The 18,901-nt window shown below is 56.7% G+C and overlaps 4 protein-coding genes across 4 annotated transcripts; 1 reads left to right on the forward strand and 3 right to left on the reverse strand.

Annotated features, from left to right (window-relative positions):
* Positions 1-160: 160 nt before the first annotated feature.
* BKCO1_5000157 (uncharacterized protein) lies at positions 161-2,292 on the forward strand (the record flags this gene model as incomplete). The annotated part of the gene is made up of 2 exons (XM_020276742.1): positions 161-216; positions 270-2,292. The coding sequence occupies 2 exons, from the start codon at positions 161-163 to the stop codon at positions 2,290-2,292; spliced, it is 2,079 nt and encodes a 692-aa protein (XP_020134145.1).
* A 1,587-nt stretch (positions 2,293-3,879) lies between these two features.
* BKCO1_5000158 (eukaryotic translation initiation factor 2a) lies at positions 3,880-6,249 on the reverse strand (the record flags this gene model as incomplete). The annotated part of the gene is made up of 6 exons (XM_020276743.1): positions 3,880-5,162; positions 5,214-5,442; positions 5,493-5,913; positions 5,965-6,036; positions 6,094-6,163; positions 6,225-6,249. The coding sequence occupies 6 exons, from the start codon at positions 6,247-6,249 to the stop codon at positions 3,880-3,882; spliced, it is 2,100 nt and encodes a 699-aa protein (XP_020134140.1).
* Positions 6,250-9,233: 2,984 nt separating this feature from the next.
* Positions 9,234-9,772, reverse strand: BKCO1_5000159 (uncharacterized protein; the record flags this gene model as incomplete). The annotated part of the gene is made up of 2 exons (XM_020276744.1): positions 9,234-9,343; positions 9,469-9,772. The coding sequence occupies 2 exons, from the start codon at positions 9,770-9,772 to the stop codon at positions 9,234-9,236; spliced, it is 414 nt and encodes a 137-aa protein (XP_020134141.1).
* A 3,776-nt stretch (positions 9,773-13,548) lies between these two features.
* On the reverse strand, positions 13,549-16,852 carry BKCO1_5000160 (uncharacterized protein; the record flags this gene model as incomplete). Its single annotated transcript, XM_020276746.1, has 3 exons — positions 13,549-15,967; positions 16,054-16,621; positions 16,777-16,852. 3 exons carry the CDS (start codon positions 16,850-16,852, stop codon positions 13,549-13,551), a joined length of 3,063 nt encoding a protein of 1,020 aa, XP_020134040.1.
* Between the last annotated feature and the right edge of the window lie 2,049 nt (positions 16,853-18,901).

Here is an 18,901-nt window from a genome sequence, read left to right on the forward strand (position 1 = left end):
GGGTGGCGGAGCATGGTCTGGCGTGGCGGGTGTGTTTTGTTGTCGGACTTGGCTGGAGCGCGCGGCGGGGAGACGCGACGCGGGAAAGTTCAAAGCTTCAGGACGAAGCTGCCGCCTCCACGCAACCACCTCCGCCCAACTCCGTCCTTCCCTCCCCACCATGGCTACCGACATGAAGCCGCGCGTGTCACGCAAGGGCAAGCAGCTGCAGCTCTGGTACCCTTTCTCTTTCCCCAACGCATCTGCCGTGCCGCTGATGCCCATCGCAGCTATGACCTCCCGCAGCACGTCAACGTCGCGAAAATCTATCCCAAGCCCGCTCCCAACGGCTCCACCGTCGTCGTCTATGGCCACAGCAACGGGCTGCGTGTGATATGGAGGGGCGGTCGCTCGCTGAAGCGCAATGCTGCCTCCAAGGGCGACAGCCAGCCCAAGGTCAATGGCACCTCAAACGACGCTGTCATGATCGACCTAACCCACGACGAGCCCTCGCAAGCCCCACCAGCCGTTGTTGACGATGACGTCGAGTTTGAGTCGGAAGAAGAGGAGGAAGATGAGTCGGAACCATACCCGCCCGTCGTCCAGCATCTCGACCTCCCGCTGGGTACCGAGGTCTTGTACATGTCCTTTCCCCAGGTCCCTTCCATATCGCCATATAGGCCAGCCGCCCTCATTCCCCCCATATTCAATGAGCGAATAGTGCTCTCTGTCGCCTGCGCAGACTCCAGCGTGCGCATCGTTACTCTCCCGCTCACACCTCCGTCTCATGCCCGTAAGGCAGCTGATCGCAGCAAGAGCGAAGCAGCCTACGGCGAGCAAGTCCTCCGTATCGAAGGCCAGCATGGCCATCAGTCAATACCTCGTGGAATCACCATGACGTGGAGCTCACGCACCTCAGACACCTTCCCCGACGACATGGACCTGGACGCGGATGCGTCCGACGACGACGACGCCGATAGCTTTCGCTCACGGAGATTGATCCAGAGTGACGAGCCGTTGGAGTGGGATTTGATTGTGGCCTCTCACTCCGTCGAGGTCACTGGACTGCTCCATATCTTCCGCATCCCGCTTGTTTTGAAGGATAACCAATTCTCTTTCACGACCGAGCCCATTTTCCCGTACCAGACGCAATACCTTTCTTCTCCTGCTACTCGCGTCTACTTCAGTTCTTCTCAATTCCCTAGCCCTCGCCATTTGCAACTGCTTGTTGCCGACTCCAAGGGTACAGTCAAAGTCTTTGACCCACTAGCGCCTCCGCGAGCACGACCGCGGTCTGCTGGTAGAGACGTCGTCGTTGAGCCCAAGCCGGGAGCATGGATTGCGTCATTCTCCACCAGCTTCGAGATTCCAAAGCACATCAAAGTCTCGAATCCCTACCTAGCTCGGAGAAAGACCATTCTCGACGCCAAGTGGGCGTCTGACGGCAAGAGCATCGTTGCACTGTTGTCTGACGGAGAATGGGGCGTCTGGGCTATGGATGGCGCCAGCATCGCTCGCAACGCATCCACTAAGCCCGTATCGACCTTCGCCCTTCGCGGTTACGTGAGTGGTGCTGAGCACAAGGCTTCCACATCTACGGGTCTCGCCCAGACCAAGCCCGGCAACAAATCCCTGACCCTCGCACCGATGACCCCGAACACTCGCCGTACGCGCGAAGAAACGTTATTCCACGGTCCCGTCACTTCCGGCACGAGCGACTCAGCCCACGGTGGCATTTCCATCTCCAGCTCATTTTCCGTAGCACACGGGGGCCAGGCCGAGGACTCCATCGTCCTCTTCTATGGCGACGATCTCTACCGCATCCCCAACCTACAGCAGTTCTGGTCGCGCAGCACGCACAGCACCGGCAGCGGCTCCCTCCACGGGCCGGGCTTGACCCGCGTCGACGGCGCCTCGCTCTACGGCGAGCCCGTGACGGACGTCGAGCAGTTCGGCAAGCCCAAGGGCGCTGCCGCCCGCATGGGCGTGCCGCGCGACCTGCTCGTCGTCGGCGAGCGCCGCATCGTCGTCCTCGCCACCGTCAGCCCCGAGGTCAAGGCCGGAGGCAACCTGTTCGCGAGGGAGCTCGAGGCCACGGATCGCACCGACCGCGTCGACCAGGACTTGCTCAGGCGCGGAGAGCTCGACATCGGCGGCATGGACCGCATGCTCGACAGCTTGGCATCCGGTGGCGCTGGTGTACCAAACGTTGGTGGTCCTCAGGGAGCGCTACGCCTCGGTAATGGTCCCACTGCGCAGAATGTGAGGAGAGTCGGATTCGCAGGTCTGAGCAGCCTTGGGTCGTCGAGGTGAGAGACGATTGATAAGAGGATGTTCCAACTGTAGGACACGGTAAGTCGAAAGCATATCTGATCGCTCAGCTGGCTGGCTACGGAGTACGGAGCATGAGGGACTGTCACGGCCACCACCACCCAGGATTGGTGTCGAAAGATTTTATTTACTTAGGAATCCCGCTGCAGGGGCAAACCCCCCAAACCAAAGGAGAGACTAATATACCCCCTGATCACACACGTCCACCGTCGGATCGATTTCCTTTATTCAATCCTCATCGCCTCTTCCCACAATCGTGTCGCGTCCTTGTCTCCCATGAAGAACTTTACATAGCTTACCTAGAGTCCAATCTCGAGGCTCTTCTACCCACCCACAACAAATAGCCGACCAACCCGCCCGTACCGTTTCCTTCCTCCCGTTCCCCCCCAAACTCTTCCCTTCCCTTCTCTTTCCCCCTCCTCCTTTTTCAAACTTTCGCGATGCCAGGTGGAGCACCAGGCCTAGAAACGTCCTCGTCCGCTCAGTATTCTTCGCGATACATCAAAAGGTGCAGCATACAACCCGCGGATCAACCTCCGCCTCCATCTACCAAAATTGATGAGAGCGCTAGAGGGAAAGATCCGATCGGAACAGTGGTTTTCTTCTTCTTCTCTCTTTCCTCACTTGCGTGGGGGCAGAGGGTAAGGAAGGGGGCGCGCTGGGCGACATGGAATCCGGGGTCGGTGTTCTTCGTCCTTGAATTTTTTTTTCCTGGACGGAGATAACCGGTTCGCTTGGTGGATTCGGTGCGCTGGTTTTGGGTTGGCAGCTGCTACATATATACGTTCTTTGATTCGAGATTCTGTTGTTTGCTTGTTCGGCGTGCTCAAAGTGGCAGTGAATGATGTGATGTGAAGATGGTGATGTGGTTGGTGTGTGAGCGAGTGTACGAAAGCCGGGTCGCTCATTGATAGCAGCTAGCATGAAGGAATGAATTTTTTTTGCACTCGTTCTTCATCATCAGGAGAGAGAGAAGGCGTATATTTGTGAAGATTTCGGTTTCATTCTTTTGTGGTTTTCTTTGTTTATACTCTTCTGTCTGAACCATCTTTTGCAATCCCCCCGTCATCCCCCATGTCCATCATCACCATCCATGGTGCTCGAATGAATCCAATCCGTTGTCCTATCCATTCATTCATGAAAGCAAGAGAGAGATATCGTTCCCTTTTTCATCCGTACAGTCTTTTGGTCATCTGTCGCCCTCTTTCGTACTTTTCCATAGCCACTCATTTCGAACCGTATACCCATACAGCAGTATCGGAAGATGGCGTACCTCTTACCCAGTCAAGCCTGTCCACAGCGAAGTGGACCATGGAACCCTCCGAATCCAAGAAAGGACTCAGAGTAGGGTGAGGTAGAAGGGAAAGAAGAAAGAATAATGAAAAGCAAGGCGCCTGAACGCACTAGCAAAAAGAAGAGACCGCTGGATCATAGAAAGCTTCCGGAAAGAACTCCACACCGAAGTCTCCAAGCATTAGCCCGTCTTGAAAACGTAAAGCAGGCTGAAACCCGAAACACAAGATGAAGAAATCACAAGACTGCTCAAGCTGTCTCAACGACGGTGCTGTCTTACTCTTGGAATCCGAGTCCGTCCAACTCCTTCTTGATCGAGCCTTCAGTGTTGATCTTCTTGATCTGCGTATCCTCCAACTTCTCACCGTTCGCCTGGCGCATCTTCAGGTCGTCGATGGCGCGGAGCTTTTTCATCAGCGAGCGGATCTTCTTGTCCTGAGGAGAGGTGCCGACGGGAGAGGTGACGGTGAGCTCCGGAGCATCAACCGGAGGAGCCGGCTGCACGGGCTGCTGGGTCTGGATCTGACCAGGGTTGCGCTGACCATTCTGTCCAGGAGCCTGACCGTTGCGGTTCTGCTGGTTGTTACCGCGGCGGTTTTGGGAAGTAGCACGGCCATCAGGGCCGTTGCGGGAACGGTTGCGTGAGTGGCTGCGGCCCTTACGATCAGGGCTGGTTCCATTAGCCTGCTGCTGTCCAGCGTTCAGGCCAGCTGCCCTCTCAGCAGCCTCTTTGGCCTTCTTAGCCTCACGCTTCTTCTTGTTCTTCAAAGCAGCCTTAGAAAGGCCTTCATCAGCACCTTCACCGGTGCCCGCAAGGCTGACGCCTCCACCAGGAGCAGCACCGGGCGGGACATGCTCCTCGGCGCCCGGAACGGCACGGCGGGAACGGCCAAAGGTAGGTCCATTCATGTTGCCACTAGTAGAAGAGATGCCTGTGTTGATGTACGCAGCACCGCCCTCATCCTCACGCTTGAAGTGAAGAGGCGTGCTGGTGCCACGAGCACCTGGAGGCCTGTACGCACCAGCAGGCTTGGTGGGGGCCTTGACGGTAGCGAGGAACTTTGCGGCAGACTCGTGAGGGGTGGGAGCAGAGCCAAGCGGGTTGTCCAACGGGTACTGGGCGGTTGACTGGGGACGCCAGGTGACGTGGTACAGCTCGTTGAACTCGGTGAAGTACTGAAGGCCACCGGTAACGTGGTAGACCCTGATACCGTTGTCCACACGGAGGCGCGGGCTGGTGGTGGCGGTCATGATATGCTTTCCATCCGGACTCCACTCGCAGATCGAAGAGTTGGCGGCTTCGATGGTGCACACCTTGTTGTAATCCTTCTCCAGGTCATAGATGTCCATCTGACCGGCCAAGTTTCCAAAGCCGGCAACAAGAACAAAGCGGCCATGAGGAGAAAAGAGGATGGTGTTACGCGGTCCAAGAGGGAAGTTGTGCGTGGCAACGGCGCGCTGGTTGAAGATGGTGGTCTTCGCCGGCATGTATCCATACACAACACCAAACTCTTTCGAGTTGGGCGACCAAGTCACGTCGTGGATGGGGCCCTCCTTGTCTACATTTAAGTTAGCCTTTCCTAAAGACGGTTTGTCGGCGATTGACTTACCAAGCGTGATACGCGCATCAAATCCACCGTTGGCGCTTAGAATGTACATGTTCGTCTCGCCGTAGTAGCTCTTGTTGGACTTGTCAACGTCGGTCTGAGCAAGCACGATGACACTGGTGCCAAGGTTGTTCCACTTCATCTGCACCTTGTCGCCCTTGAAGAAAGTCTTCTGCGAGACGGGCGACTGGAACTGCGGCACAAGGAAGACCTTGACACTGGCGGGTTGACCCTAGTTCAGGTTAGGCAGAAACAAGAGCGGGAAGGGGCAATTGGACATACCTTGCGCTCGGGGACAAAGACAGCAAGCGAGTGGTTCTTGCCGGGGGAGAGGGCGAAGTCGGTGACGCCCTCGATCCTGAGCTTATTCCAGACAGTTCCCAGGTCGCCGCTCTGGTAGAATTGCACCTCATTGGTGACGCAACGCGCGCAGAACTGCTCATCGCTAGTGTATTGCAGGTTCCAGCCGGTCTGGTTCTTCTGCACAAACTGGCCAACAACACTCCTCTGTCCCTCAGCTCCGGCACCGTCGTCGATGGTCCTCCAGACCTTCAAGTTCTTGACGGCATTGCCGGTCTCGTCCTTTGTGGCGCGCTGCCAGGTGATGATGTAGGTGCCCAAAGGTGAAAATCCAAGCTCGAAGACGTTCTCGGCGGGTAGCGTGGTGACGACTTGGCCGGTCGAGGCATCAATGACGGAGACCCTGCCACAGTGTCAGCACAACATCGATGCTTCCGTGGAGCATGAGCCTTACTGTTCGGGTGACGCCCAGGCAAAGTACTTGCCGTCGGGAGAGTAACAGCAGCAACGAAGGTTGCCTTCGGGCCTGTCGACAAGGGTCAGCACGAACGATTGATCGGGAGCGGTGGTCGAATGCACTCACTTGTCGAGACCCGGAAGGTCGTCGTAGACCGGGGCAGCGTTCAGGACACCAATGCCCTTCAAAGTGCGGTCTGCGAGGGAGAAGTACGTCAGCGCTGTGGTCGCAGTAGCGGCAGGGGAAGACAGGCTCACAGGCCAACTGCGTCAGTTCAGCCATGACTAGCGAAAGTCACAGGTCGCGGAGCAGGATGGGGCGAGGGCAAGTTGTCGGAGCAGTGCGGTCGCAAGGCGGCGAGCGTGGAGGAGATTCCTTTGTCCAGGAATCGGCGGGAGGCGCGCTGGGCAGGGCTTCGCAGTGGAGGCGGCACTGGGTGGTTGTGGCGCGCAGACGGTCGCTGAGAGGAGCGCGAGATAGTCAAATCCGCGCGGGCACTGCTCGGTGGGCTTGAGGACGAGTCGTCGAGGTGACGGCGGACACGGAGGCTGATGTCTGGGGGCGGATGTGCAGCGTGGTCGGTCAAAACAGAAATGTGAAGCCGCGCCAAGATTTCCAGCCGCAGGCCCCGGGCCACGGGCTGCCGGCCTACCCCAGCCGACCGCCCTCCTCCGCCACCCGCCCTCGCCGGCTCCGGCTGACGCGTGAAGAAGCTGCCGCGCATCATGGCCATCTCACGTCCAGCCGCCCGTCGTCGTGCGCAATCGCTCTCTTCACGTGACTGCGCTTTGTGCGTCTCTTCAAGGCTCTTCAAGCCCGCCGCCACTGGCGCCGCCGTCCGCCCCACGCTCTCGCGGAGCCGCAGCCGCCCCGTGGGAGATCGGCGGAGCTCCATGAGCTCAACACCACAAGCCTGGTCTCCGCGCTGCGTGTTCACGTGCTTTCCCCAGCGTTCCGCAGGCACGAGCCAGTGCTTATCGCATCGCGCCACATCAACTCTGGGAACTTTGGCTGCACGATTCTCGGCCAAAGGCCGCTGCCCGATTCTCATTCCGACGAAGCTGACCAGGCCTTTTTTCTTTTTTCAAGCTCTAGGACTGTAACGGCTCCAGTATTCCTGAAACTCCTATGTCATGGCTTGGCTTATTACGGTCCACACAGCCGTTCTTGTTGGCCGCGCGCTACCACATCGCCTTCATGGGCCGAAGGTCGAACTCTCACAACGCTCGACCTGGCATGGATTGGCGGTCATGATTCAGCTGATGTGCAACCCATCACAGTAGATCCTGGCCGTGAAGCTTGGCTTCAGTTCTGCATTCAACATGCCACTCAGCTGCAGCGCTGGAGCATGTCAGCTCTTGGTTGCAAAGGAGTTCAGGTTCAAGCCAGGGTCGCGCTAGAGCGGATGCCGCTAGCCGAGTCGAGTCGTCGAAATTGATTGCCGCTGTCACCAACGGCAGCCGGCCGTCGCTCCGAAGTAGGGTCGGCTAGTCGTCGTGCCTCACTCCATCTCGCACAACGAAACAAGGTCGTCGGCCCACCTCCACATCCATCGCACCAAACGTGCCGTCAGCTGACCTAGTGCAGCCTCCAGCTCTACAACTTCGAACGTCGTAAGGAGAAGGCTCCGAGCAGAGGTTCTCCAGGCGGCCCGCGCTCCTGGCCGTGATGGCTAGGCTACGTAGCATATGGTGTGATGCGTACGCCGGTGATTGGATGGGAGGCAACAGCGGACCCCAGTCGGACCTGTAAACGACTCAAGTTTGTGCTAACGGTTGATCTTTCGGGAGTCTTGGGCGCGGCGGTGATGCACTCAACTCCGTCGGCTATGGCTCCGACGAGGATTCCAGCCCTATGTCACTGCTGCAGCTCAGCGCATGCCCGAAACCAGTTAGTCCGCTGGCTTTTGTGCTGACATCTTCGTGCTTCGAGTGCGGAATTACGGGTTTGCACATGCCTTTGCAAACCCGATATATCCGATTCCATCCAATGACGTCCATATCACGAACCACCGCCATGACTCGAGCATCATCACTCGTCATGCTCTACCCTGCAACCGATTTACATCTCTTCCTAAGAGGAGCAGTGTTACCCCGCATCATCATCATCAATACACTCGATTTAGTGCCGCAGATTCTTCACGGCGAGCAGGTTTGTCGGAAAATCATCCCTCACGCTGCTACCATACAAAGACCAGACATTCAATCTTCCTCTGAAGAGGTTTTTGCCCTCTCAAATTTGCGGCAGAAGAGCGTTATGGTTCTCGGAACAGGGCGATTCAAAGCTCTGCAAGATCTGAGTAGGTATTACCATGACATATAGCTCCCGGACATATCGAACAAACCGCAACACACTCTAAAACACAAATCACTTGCAGACTGCAGCTAAATTAGTAGAATGTCTCAGAATATGTCGAGTCGTGTCGTGCACATTCGACCTACCGCCCGAGTGGAATGAGGCGTCCGGATCAGGCACCCCACAACTCATGGCATCTCTAGACAGCTGTCTGCCTGAAGCCACACACCAGGAACTACTAAGACCGCTTACGAGCGCCTTCGAAATTCGCCTCGAACCGTAGGATCCTCCGGGAGCTAGGGAACACCCATGTGCATCCACACGCCATTCGGGAGATCTGCGCGCTACATTCCCACCCAGCACTTGAACATTATTACACCTTGACTCGCGAGTACCGCACTTCACGCTCCAAATCAATCGCATCGTCGCCGAGGGAGCCCACAGTGCCTGGCAGACAAGCCTCGTGATCTGTCATGTGGTACGCGTCCGTACCTATCAGCTTCAATCAAGCCACGGTTCACCAGTTGCAACCACTCTTCACACCACTTTGATTCAGCAACTTCCTAGGGAGAAAGAATGCGGAGCAGGAGTGCCAGCCTCTGTGCTATGACGCACAAGTTCGTTGCACAGCAGAAGAACGAATACAGCTCAGCTTGTCACTCCATTTCATATCGATCACCGCATTTTCCCAGGAGGTATCCAAAGCCACACACGTGTCCAGTTTTCCACTCGGAGAAACATTCTATTTGTGAACCCTCTATTTTTTGCGTAATGCATATTGACAATCGCTGGAACAGCGCCTGAGAGGGCAAAGGAAGAACAAATTGCCTGCAATATTTACAACCAAAAACAATGAACGGAGAAAGAATCCCCAACGCCCTCGCGCCTGCATTTTTCTTCGGAAGCCGACCAAAAGGAATCGACTTCTTCCCAAAGATCCAGAAGCTCGGGGGAATCCTTGTCGCACACATTTAAGGGCAGTACAGGTCGGCGGTGTTGTCGTCGTACCAGCACTTGCTCTCGTCGTGGTAGATGGCGAGGTTGATGTAGCCGCCATCGCCCTGGGTCCAGAAGTGGTTGTCTGTGCGCATTCACCCGTCTCATCAGCCAAAATGCCCAACTTCATTAAACGGATCGGACGAACGAATTCGACCAAAAAAAAAGAGCAGGGAAAAACAAAAAAGAGGAGGGCGTATCGCAACGTACCAGGACCGTTCATGTAGAAGCAATCGTAATCGGTGTGCAGGAGGTCCTGCTCGAGCTGGACGCTCGTCTTCTCGTACATGAGGGCGGTGTTGGAGACCTCGTAGGCCATGTTGTAGCAGATGGCAGCGCCGTAGTCGGACGAGCGGTTGTCCCACATGGTCTTGACCGTCTGCTGGGTGAAGGCCTCGCGGGCCTCGTCCCAGCTGCCCAGACCGGAGATGGTGGGGGCGACCTGGTTGATGGCGGCGGTGATGACGGCGGAGGCGGCTCCGGTGAGGATGGTGATAGCGACGGCGGAGGCCATTTTGTCGGTTGGTTGGTTGGTTGGTAAAAAGAGTGGTGGTGGCGAAAGAGGGTTGGTGTTGAACGAAAGCGAGTGTTGTGTTTGATCGAGGAGAGACCGGCTGGTTAGTGGGAAGGGAAACGGCGTGGTTGGGCTTTTATATGAGAGGAGGGGTTTGGATGGATGTTTGACAAACGGCTCACGACTCAGTGGCCGCACAACCGAGTTGTGAGGGCCGCTCGCCTCTGCAGGCTTGGCTCTTTACTCACTACTGCGGGTAACTGAGAAAGCGAGTCAAGACAGCTACCGCTACGCCAGACCGGCCGGGAAGTCCGAGGGTGGGCTGGAAGGTGCTGGCGCCGGGAAGCATGGCGGCTGGCAGGGATGCTGCTGCGCCGCGATTGCAGCCCTATGGAGTGTCACTTTGTGGCTGTGGTTCATGTGGGTAAGGGCGACGGGTGATGGGAGGGAGCAGTCGCAGGGGTATGCAGAGGCACGAGTCGCGGCGCGGCGCGGCACCAGGTATCCGTTCTCCACCCTCTTGAAGCATTCCTCCACTCGCCAAGCACTACCGTTCTTGGGTTCACAGTCGAGAGCAACGGGCTGCGGTGGGTCTCCTCACGTCCCTGAAGGAGAGACTTTTCCCCCAAGCAAAGCAACTGAGCTTATCGACTTGTAGCATCCGCCGCATCCGCTTCGAAAGCTAGAGTGTTTGCTCAGCCACAGGTCACCAGGGAACAGAAGGGTTTGAAGAGTAAGACACTCGAAGGAGCCGCATAAACTTACAATCTCCTCCCGCATGCTTGTTCGCGGCCGAACCCTGCTGCATTCGTAGCCCAGCTCCACCGCCGACCCCTGCCCAGCCGGGTGGTGTTCCAGGGACACCCGTCTCGGCGGGACCGTTGCCTCAGACGCCCTATAGGAAGGTCTAGCTGGGCCAGGCGAGGGTAGAGATACAGTGGGGCGAGGAGGCTATTTCGAGACGAGGCTTTCGGGAAAACACTCCTCGCTGGCCGGAGAATCCGCAGAGTGGATCTGAAACGAATCGCCGGTTCCTGCAGACCAAGCTCTAATTTCTGAGTGGATGTGTGTCGCGGCACTCTGGTCTGGGAGCAGCGTTGAGCCAAAGAGGCGCCGAGTGAGCATCGAAGAGTTCAACAAACCCTAATGGGCAACATCACGAAAGAAGGGCCAGATGGGACGCCGCCACGACTCACGGCCTCGGCTCGTTTATCGCCAAGCAAAGTTTGAATCTACTGGGCTGGCCGCCTTTTCCGCGGGAGATGAGCGGAGGAGCCGAACGTCGCAACGTGGTGGTGTGGTGCATGTCCATCGTCAGGCGCGCACCATCCCCTTGCCGATGGAAGAAAAAAACACGAGGTAACCTGCATCTCTGTCTCTCTCGCGTGCTCTCTCCCCTTTTGGGAACAAGAGAGACAAGGAGATGCTCGCGTTGTCCCCTTCCACGACTCATGTATTGCCGAACAATGCCCGCCCATCGTCGGATTGATGGCATGTGCATCCGTTGACGAGAGGGAGAGTTTTCGTTGATGGCTTTGAAAGCGAACATGTAAGAAGAGTAGTTGACGAGCTTTCTTCAGCCCTTCAGCCCTTCAGCCCTGCGCCCCGCGCCGCCGGCGTTGCAGCCCATCCAGCCACGACATCCGCCCCCATGGTGGTGTCGTCAAAGCGTCCATCCCTCCACGCGATGTGCTTGGTCCGTGTCTCTTACGCACGCACTTCTGGAGCTTGCCCAGCCGTTCGAGTGTCGATCAAAAGGGTATAGCCCGTTTCAAGACGCGGGGAGTAGGTAATGCAGGCCATGATGACCGGTCGGTTGCGGTTCCGACGGAGAGGTGTCCGGGTGATGGCTCCTCGGGTCTTTCTTAATCTATTTCTTCCAGCCCTGCTTCCTTGTCGCACAGCACATACACTCCTTCATAGTGCCTGTTGGTCCCACGCCGGCTTTGAACCGCGGATTGAGGTACGTAACCGTTGATGAACCACGTAAGACGACACGGTAAGTCTTCCTCCTTTTCTCCGATCCGTCGTCGAAAAGTCGCAGTTGAATCAGAAGAAGGTGCCTTGGTTGGACCACTTTTTATTCGAGCTCCGCAGTGGGGATGCGGGAAGTTCATCGCCATCATCGGCCATGTTCACGCAACGTCAACTAAAACCATAGTCGACGTCATGCCAACAGAGCTGTCCGCTCGGTGCCCCGCTCGCTCGCCTGTTATTGAATGACAAACGCGCGAGCATTCGAGAATACAACACATGTTTGGGGGCTTCCCGGCGCCGAAGAAGCAACATTGGACAGCGGACCCGAGTACTACACCCCACCACCGAAAGGAGCAGCGGAACTCTATCGAAATCATCAGTCAGGAGAAATGGCACACGCCATGGTACCCGTCAAGGCGGTGCCGAACGGACCGAACCACTTGGCGCCATTTACGGGACTGTTGAGGACCTTTATTTTCCCTTTGCCTCAATGAGACAGGCCAGAGCACCTCCAACTGCAAGTTGCTGCAGAAAGTTCTTTGATACGCCGTGATGGCTTCCGAGATAATCAAGACAGCAATCCTCGCAGGACGCCCGGCGGCAGAAACCCTCGCATGATGACCTTGGGAAAAAGCGCCAGCTGTCCAAAACCCCCTCCTTTTGCCATAACAGCCTCCATCGATCGTTCCAGCCAATGCGCCATGACTACTAGGTAGATTATTTCTCCTTGTCTAGATAGTCGACTCGGTGGCCACGGAAAAAAGCATCACGTTGTTTAGCATATACATGCCATTACTCAATGAAGTGCCCCCAAAGCATCTGAAAGAGCATCCACAGACATGAACGATTCAAGCTGGGGCCCACTTCCCCCATCTAGCGCCTACGGTGTGGGAGCCACCGTGGATGTCTCGGCGAAAATGGAAAGTCTCGGCTCGCTCCCGGCCGTTCGGTGTATGCCCAACTTTCTCCTTTTAATGCCACGACTTCGACGCACACTTGCTAAGCCCGGCGAATCGGCCAGCCACGACGTGCTTTGTTTCGCCGCCGACGACGGCGGCGGTGAAGAAACGAGCCACAACCCAGCGCCAGTCTCGCATCCGTCCCATCCGTTAACCCCTAATGTCGAACCCGATCATCCCGTTCAAAAGACCGGCAGGGGCCGCTTCATCCACGGAAAAAAAAAAGTCACCGTCACCAAGTTCACAAACCGACACAAGTAACAATTTGTCAGAAACATTCAATACAGTGACGGCAGAGAGCCCCTGCCTGCACCAAGTGAAGAGAGAATTCCACTGGGAAGTTACTACAAATGGGGATGGTCATGGATAGACGGCCCCTCTCCCCTACCCACCTCACATCATCAAAGAACGTCGAGAAGATTAAAAGAAGAAGAAAAGTATAGCACCATCTCTCCGACGTCTCTCTCTGATGAAGAACGTAATGGACACGGGGCCAAAAAGAGAAAAGAAAGAAAAAAAAAACATCCACAAAATCGTAGCCATCAATACCGTCCACAATCCACAATCCAGCCGTCCCTCCATCCGGAGAGCAGACAAGCCAAAGCAGAGAGTGGCAGTGGTGGTGGGTACAAGTAGAAGAAGAAGAAGAGGACCAAAAAAAAAAAAGGAATGTGCGAAAGTGAAAAAGCCCGGTTCGATGTCCATCCCCACTCACCACATCCACACCGCATCACATCTCCATCCCCACCTCCCACCGCACCATCCTCCCCGCCCTTCCTTCTAACCCAGGAGGGTGCGAAGAAAAGAAAACAAAAGAACAAGGAGATCAAACCTCAAACCTCACACCTTACACGCCACCCCCCTCTTCCCATTCCCATGACGCTCCCCAACCTCCTCCTCACCGCCTTCCTCTCCCCCCCTCCCCCTCCCCATCCCCATCCCCATTCCCCCCCTGACCCCCCTCCTCTGTCTCGCCCCATACCCACCACCAACCCCAGTAACCTCCGCCACCGGCACCGCCACCGCCGTCTCGATCGTATACACGGGCGTGCCGGAGACGACGACGACGCCACCGGTGGCGTCGGTCCAGGTGGAGCACTCGGTGGTGGTGACGAGGGTGGTGGTGGTGACGAGGGTGAGGAGGGTGGACGGGGTCGTCGTCGCGGTGGCGGTTTCGGTGGTGGCGTAGAGGGTTGTCGTCGCGATGGGGTAGGGGGAGGTCCATGGGGAGGTCCATGAGGGGGTCCATGAGGGGAAGGGGATTGTTGGCGTGTATGTGGAGTGGGATGGGGTGTATGTGGAGTAGGAAGGCGTGTACGTGGAGTAGGAAGGCGTATATGTAGAATACGACGGGGTGTACGTGGAGGACGGCGTGTATGTGGAGTAGGAAGGCGTGTACGTGGAGAACCAGTTGGTGTATGTGGTGGATGGCGTGTAGGATGGCGTGTAGGATGGCGTGTAGGTAGATGTGGATTCGGAAGCTGGACCTGTGTACCCGGGTGGCGTGTAGTACACCGTGGTAGTTACGACAGAGGGGACGAGGAAGGATTCAGTGTAGGTGGTGGAAATGGAGGATGAAATGGTGTTGGTGAAGGTGGAGTAGCTCCAAGTGTATCCCGATGGGACGACGCCCCCGAGGGTCGTTGAAGGAACTGAGTGGGGCGGTGTGAGAGTAATAGTCGTGTATGGAGTCAGAGTCGTTGTTGGGTGGACGGTGGTGGATGTGGGCAGTGGAGTTTCCGTCGGGCCGTATGACGGGATGGAAGGCGTCGATATTGTGTAAGTGTCTGTGGCTGGGACGGTGTAATATGTCGTGTACGTGGTATGGTGAAGGGAAATGGTGGCCGCGGAGACGGTGTGGTAGGTTTCGGTGAAGGTGGTTGGGTATATCGTGTAGGTCGTGTAGTACGTTACGACGGGTTGGCCTGTGGTGTAGGTTGTTGATTCACTGTACACTGTTGACGGGGTATATCCTGTCAAAATAGGCGATACCGATTCTGCCGGCGACGTTGTGGTTTCAGCCGGCACTGAAACGATGCTTGTGAAGGTCGTGTCCGTCCAGGATATTGTGGCCGTGCTGAGAGTTATTGGGGTTGGAGTCTGGAGAGTGCTTGTCTCTAACGTTACAATGGAGATGACGGAGGTGTATGTAGACGCAGTCGGAATGCCGGGGTAGGTCGTCTCGTACGTTGACGTGCCGGAGATTTCAGTCGCCGTGTAGGTGGGAATGTACGAGGTCGTTCCGATGTATGTTGAAGGAGTATACGTAAGGTAGATTGACGAGAGGTAGGTCGCGTATGTCGGAACATATGTTGTCTCAGGGTAGGTGTAGGTAGGGGTGTAGGTGTATGTCGATTCAGTGTAGGTCGGTGTGTAAGTGTAAGTGGGGCCAAGGGATTCGCTTGGGGTGTACGTGTATGTTGACGGGGTGTATGTGTAGGTTGGAGTGTAGGTGTAGGTCGACGGAGTATATGTGTAGGTCGGGGTGTACGTGTAGATTGGAGTTTCCGTGTAGGTTGACTGGGTGTATGTGTAGGTTGGAGTTTCCGTGTAGGTCGACGGGGTGTATGTGTAGGTTGGGGTGTACGTGTAGGTCGACGGGGTGTACGTGTAGGTTGGGGTGTACGTGTAGGTTGACGGGGTGTAAGTTGACGGGGTGTATGTGTAGGTTGGGGTGTACGTGTAGGTTGACGGGGTGTATGTGTAGGTCGGGATGTAGGTAAAGCTTGGAGTATACGTGTACGTCGATGGAGTGTAAGAGTAGGAGGGAGTGTACGTGTATGTCGATGGAGTGTAAGAGTAGGAGGGGGTGTACGTATACGTCGAGGGGGTGGGAGTGTACCAAGTTTCAGTAGTCTCTGAGGGGTAATAAGAAGACTCGGAATTGGGATATGTCACCGTCCCCGTGTACGTCACTTCCGAGTTCGAAATCGTGTACACCGATGTAGACTCAGGGTTGTACGTCGACTCCCATGACGAAGGTGCATAGGTGAGGCTTGGAAGTGGTGTGATGGTGACGGTTGTTGGCCAGGATTCAGAAGGGTATGGGTAGGTGAGTGTAGTGTACTCTGTGTTCGAAACGGTGGCGGAGTGGGCAACGCCAGAGATGGTGTAGTAAACCGTAGTGACTGAGATGTAGGAAAGCTCCGACGTGGTCGGGAAAACGGAAGATAGCGCGGGTGTGGACGGAGTTAATGTCGTCAGTATCGTGTACGGAGAAGTTGGCGAGGGCGGTAAGATGGTGTATGTTGTGGGTGACCTGACGAAAATGTTAGCCCACGTCAAGTGAAAGTCATACTCGACCATGCCCCTAAGCGATGGAATAAGGACCAGAAGCAGACGTACGTTGGAGAAGACGGAGGAGGTCCGTAGTTGGACTCGCTGCTGCTTTGAGGAGGTTGCGAGGGAGTGTAAGTGTAAGAGGAATACGGAACCGAAGACGAGCCCTCCGGAATGGTGTAGATACTTGTCGTGCCGACAATACCCGACGTGGTCGAAGGAGCTGACTGGACTGAGCGAGTGATGGTCGATTCTCCGGTAGTGCTCGCAGAAAGGAGGGTGGTCGAAGTTCCGGTGTAGATCGAGGAAACATCTGTCCACGTGAAGCAAGACGAAGCTCCATCGACGAGAGAGAAACAACGCGTGTTAGTGCTGATGGGATAGACGCTCCAGTCTGTCGGCGACGTCGTGTAGATGGTTGGTGGAGTGACGAGCGTAGCGCTGATGAGAGGATAGGACGAAGTCTCGGTTTTGGGGAAGGGAGTGACGGTTTGTGTGACCAAAACGGTCGAGTAAGTGATCGAGGTGGATGTGGCTACACAAGTGGATGGGTTGAAAGGGGGGTAGATGCCCGGGAAGGTGGTTTCTGCGGCTCCGCGTGGGTGTTTCTGGCTAGGACCTCTGGGGACGTTGACTGAGCAAAGTTAGTGGATGTTTCTCTCGTGAGGAATCATCCCAGAGGCTGCGGCTGTATGGAAGCTGAGAGATGAAGAAGTCCAACAGAGCCTCGAGCTCGAACCAAAGGAAGGACCTAAGACTTGAGGACCAACAGTCGCGATATCAACTCACAATCGAAGGGATCAGACTCCGCCGCCCCAGATCCAAACCCCACAGCCAAAGCCAGCAGCAGCCCGAGAAACCACATGTTGCCGGCACCCGATCAATCAACCAGTCACTTCACACGATGAACAACTGCCAAAGTCTCAAGGGTGGGCAAAGCAGCAACAACCCAGAGTGTGGATTAGGAAGGGGCACGAGCACAAGTAGCCGATGTAAAAAGGGAAGCAGCAGGCCAATGCCCTTTTATTCTCTCCCGTCGCGGACGGGTATGCTTCACTCAGAACAAAGGAAATTCCATTTTGGATGGGAAGCCATGTGGTGCAGCCGTCGCCACGTCCGACGGGAGAAGGCGGTGCCGTCACCGTACCCAGAATCCGTTGCCCCCCCCCCCAGCACAATTCTGCCGGCTCCCGTTTGCCTCGTGTATCCCTCGGATGCTGCAGAGAATGCACGGCACCAGCCAGTTCCAATGTTCACTCGGTTTGATAGTGGAGGGGTAACGTATAACGTCTATGTTTCGCTTCAGAATGTTTCATTGTTCAAAATATGGTCTGTACGAGGCTGAGGGACTAGAGCTAACGTGGTTTCAACGCTTGCTTAACAACGCTTCGGTATATCGTAAAACCGGTCTACGAAGGCGCAAGAGGTTTGACGGTGGGATCATCAAGAGTTACACGTAGCCGTTCCGTCATTGCACCGAAAGGGTCTTTTTTTGTCACGGAAGGGAAGCGGAGACGGGCACGAAGACGAAGATTCCATGGCAGAGGTGCTTAGTGTTGCTCAGTTGAGCTGCCAGCTGCTAATTCCCAGAGGATGGTTTTCAAGGCGGACAATGGCGTGGTTGAGGCAAAGAAGCTTGGTGGAAGCTGGAAAGACACAGGCCCAGGTACCCGTCTGTGGTGGAACGCACGAATGGGGCAAGTTATGCAGGAACAGCCATTAGCACCGACGCCTGACAGATTGACAGACAGGCTCGCAGTATCATGGACAAGCCACGGGCGGGAAGGGCGTGTGCAGCCCGGCCACGTCTCCCACGGCGGCGAGGCGGAGGGGCCGGAGGCGCAGCGGGAGGGAGCCGACCGTGGAAAGCCGCAAGGCGAGGGACCCGCCTCATGTATGTACATGAAATGCATATGCTATGCGTGTTCCCGGCATGCAGATTTCCGATTTCCCCGCAGCAAGACCCAGTGTTCGGCCGGCACTGGTCCACACGGCTGGGTTTTGCTCGTACGATGACTGCAGAAACTCAAGAGACAATATCTGGGGACTGGCATCGGCACACGCCGGCCGATCGTGCGTCATATCCACTTGGCTGACTCGTGATGCTGTGGCCGCGTCGTGGTGGGTCGGATGGCAGTCCAGCGCCAGCAGTGGCAGGCCGCAGGGCCGCAGGGCCCGACGTGGAACGACAGAAGGTGGAGGCCACGCGTTAGAGCGTGGCAGGCGTGGCAGGCGTGGCAGGCGTGTCGGGGCGTGTCGGACTGAGCGCACTTCAACGTCGGAATACAGGTACTCGAAGGTGCCGGAGCGGTGTTGGCATGAAGATTGTGATGCTGTCGTTAGCGGGCGAGCAGAGTGTCACGCCGACTGGCCAAGACATGCAGCGCGGCGGCTGCAACGTGCGAGGCCGTTGCAACATGATGGCCCCGGCCTGACGATCGCCACCGCATTCTCCTCCTCCTCCTCCTCCCCCCCAGGCACAGCCGTCGGCGGCGGCGCCTCGTCCGCGGGGCTGGCGAGCAGCTGACTGCCTCGCGGGCGACACGAAGCCGTGACACGGCGTGGGTTGGACAAGAGCCGGGCCACGGCGAGAAGCGTTGGGCAGGGCCGGAGCGGGTAGGTGACACGGGCGGCCCGCTGGCCTGCGTGCCACCCATCACAAAGACCAAAAAGAAAAAAACACGCCGGCCGACGACGCCGCGGAGACGACGGCAGCGGCGGAGGGGCGCAAAAAACAAAATGCGAAACGCGCGCGCGCGCGCACGCGCCCGTCCGCAGCCATCCTGCCGACGCAGGTGGCAGGCCAAGGCTGCTAATAATGGTACCTACTGGAGGCCGGGGCGCGGGAAGGATGGCGGACGGCCGACGACGACCGTGTCCCGGTGTCCCAGCTTACCTGCCTAGGTAGGGTCAG

Source organism: Diplodia corticola, assembly GCF_001883845.1.
Source record: "Diplodia corticola strain CBS 112549 chromosome Unknown scaffold5, whole genome shotgun sequence".
Lineage (NCBI taxonomy): Eukaryota > Fungi > Ascomycota > Dothideomycetes > Botryosphaeriales > Botryosphaeriaceae > Diplodia > Diplodia corticola.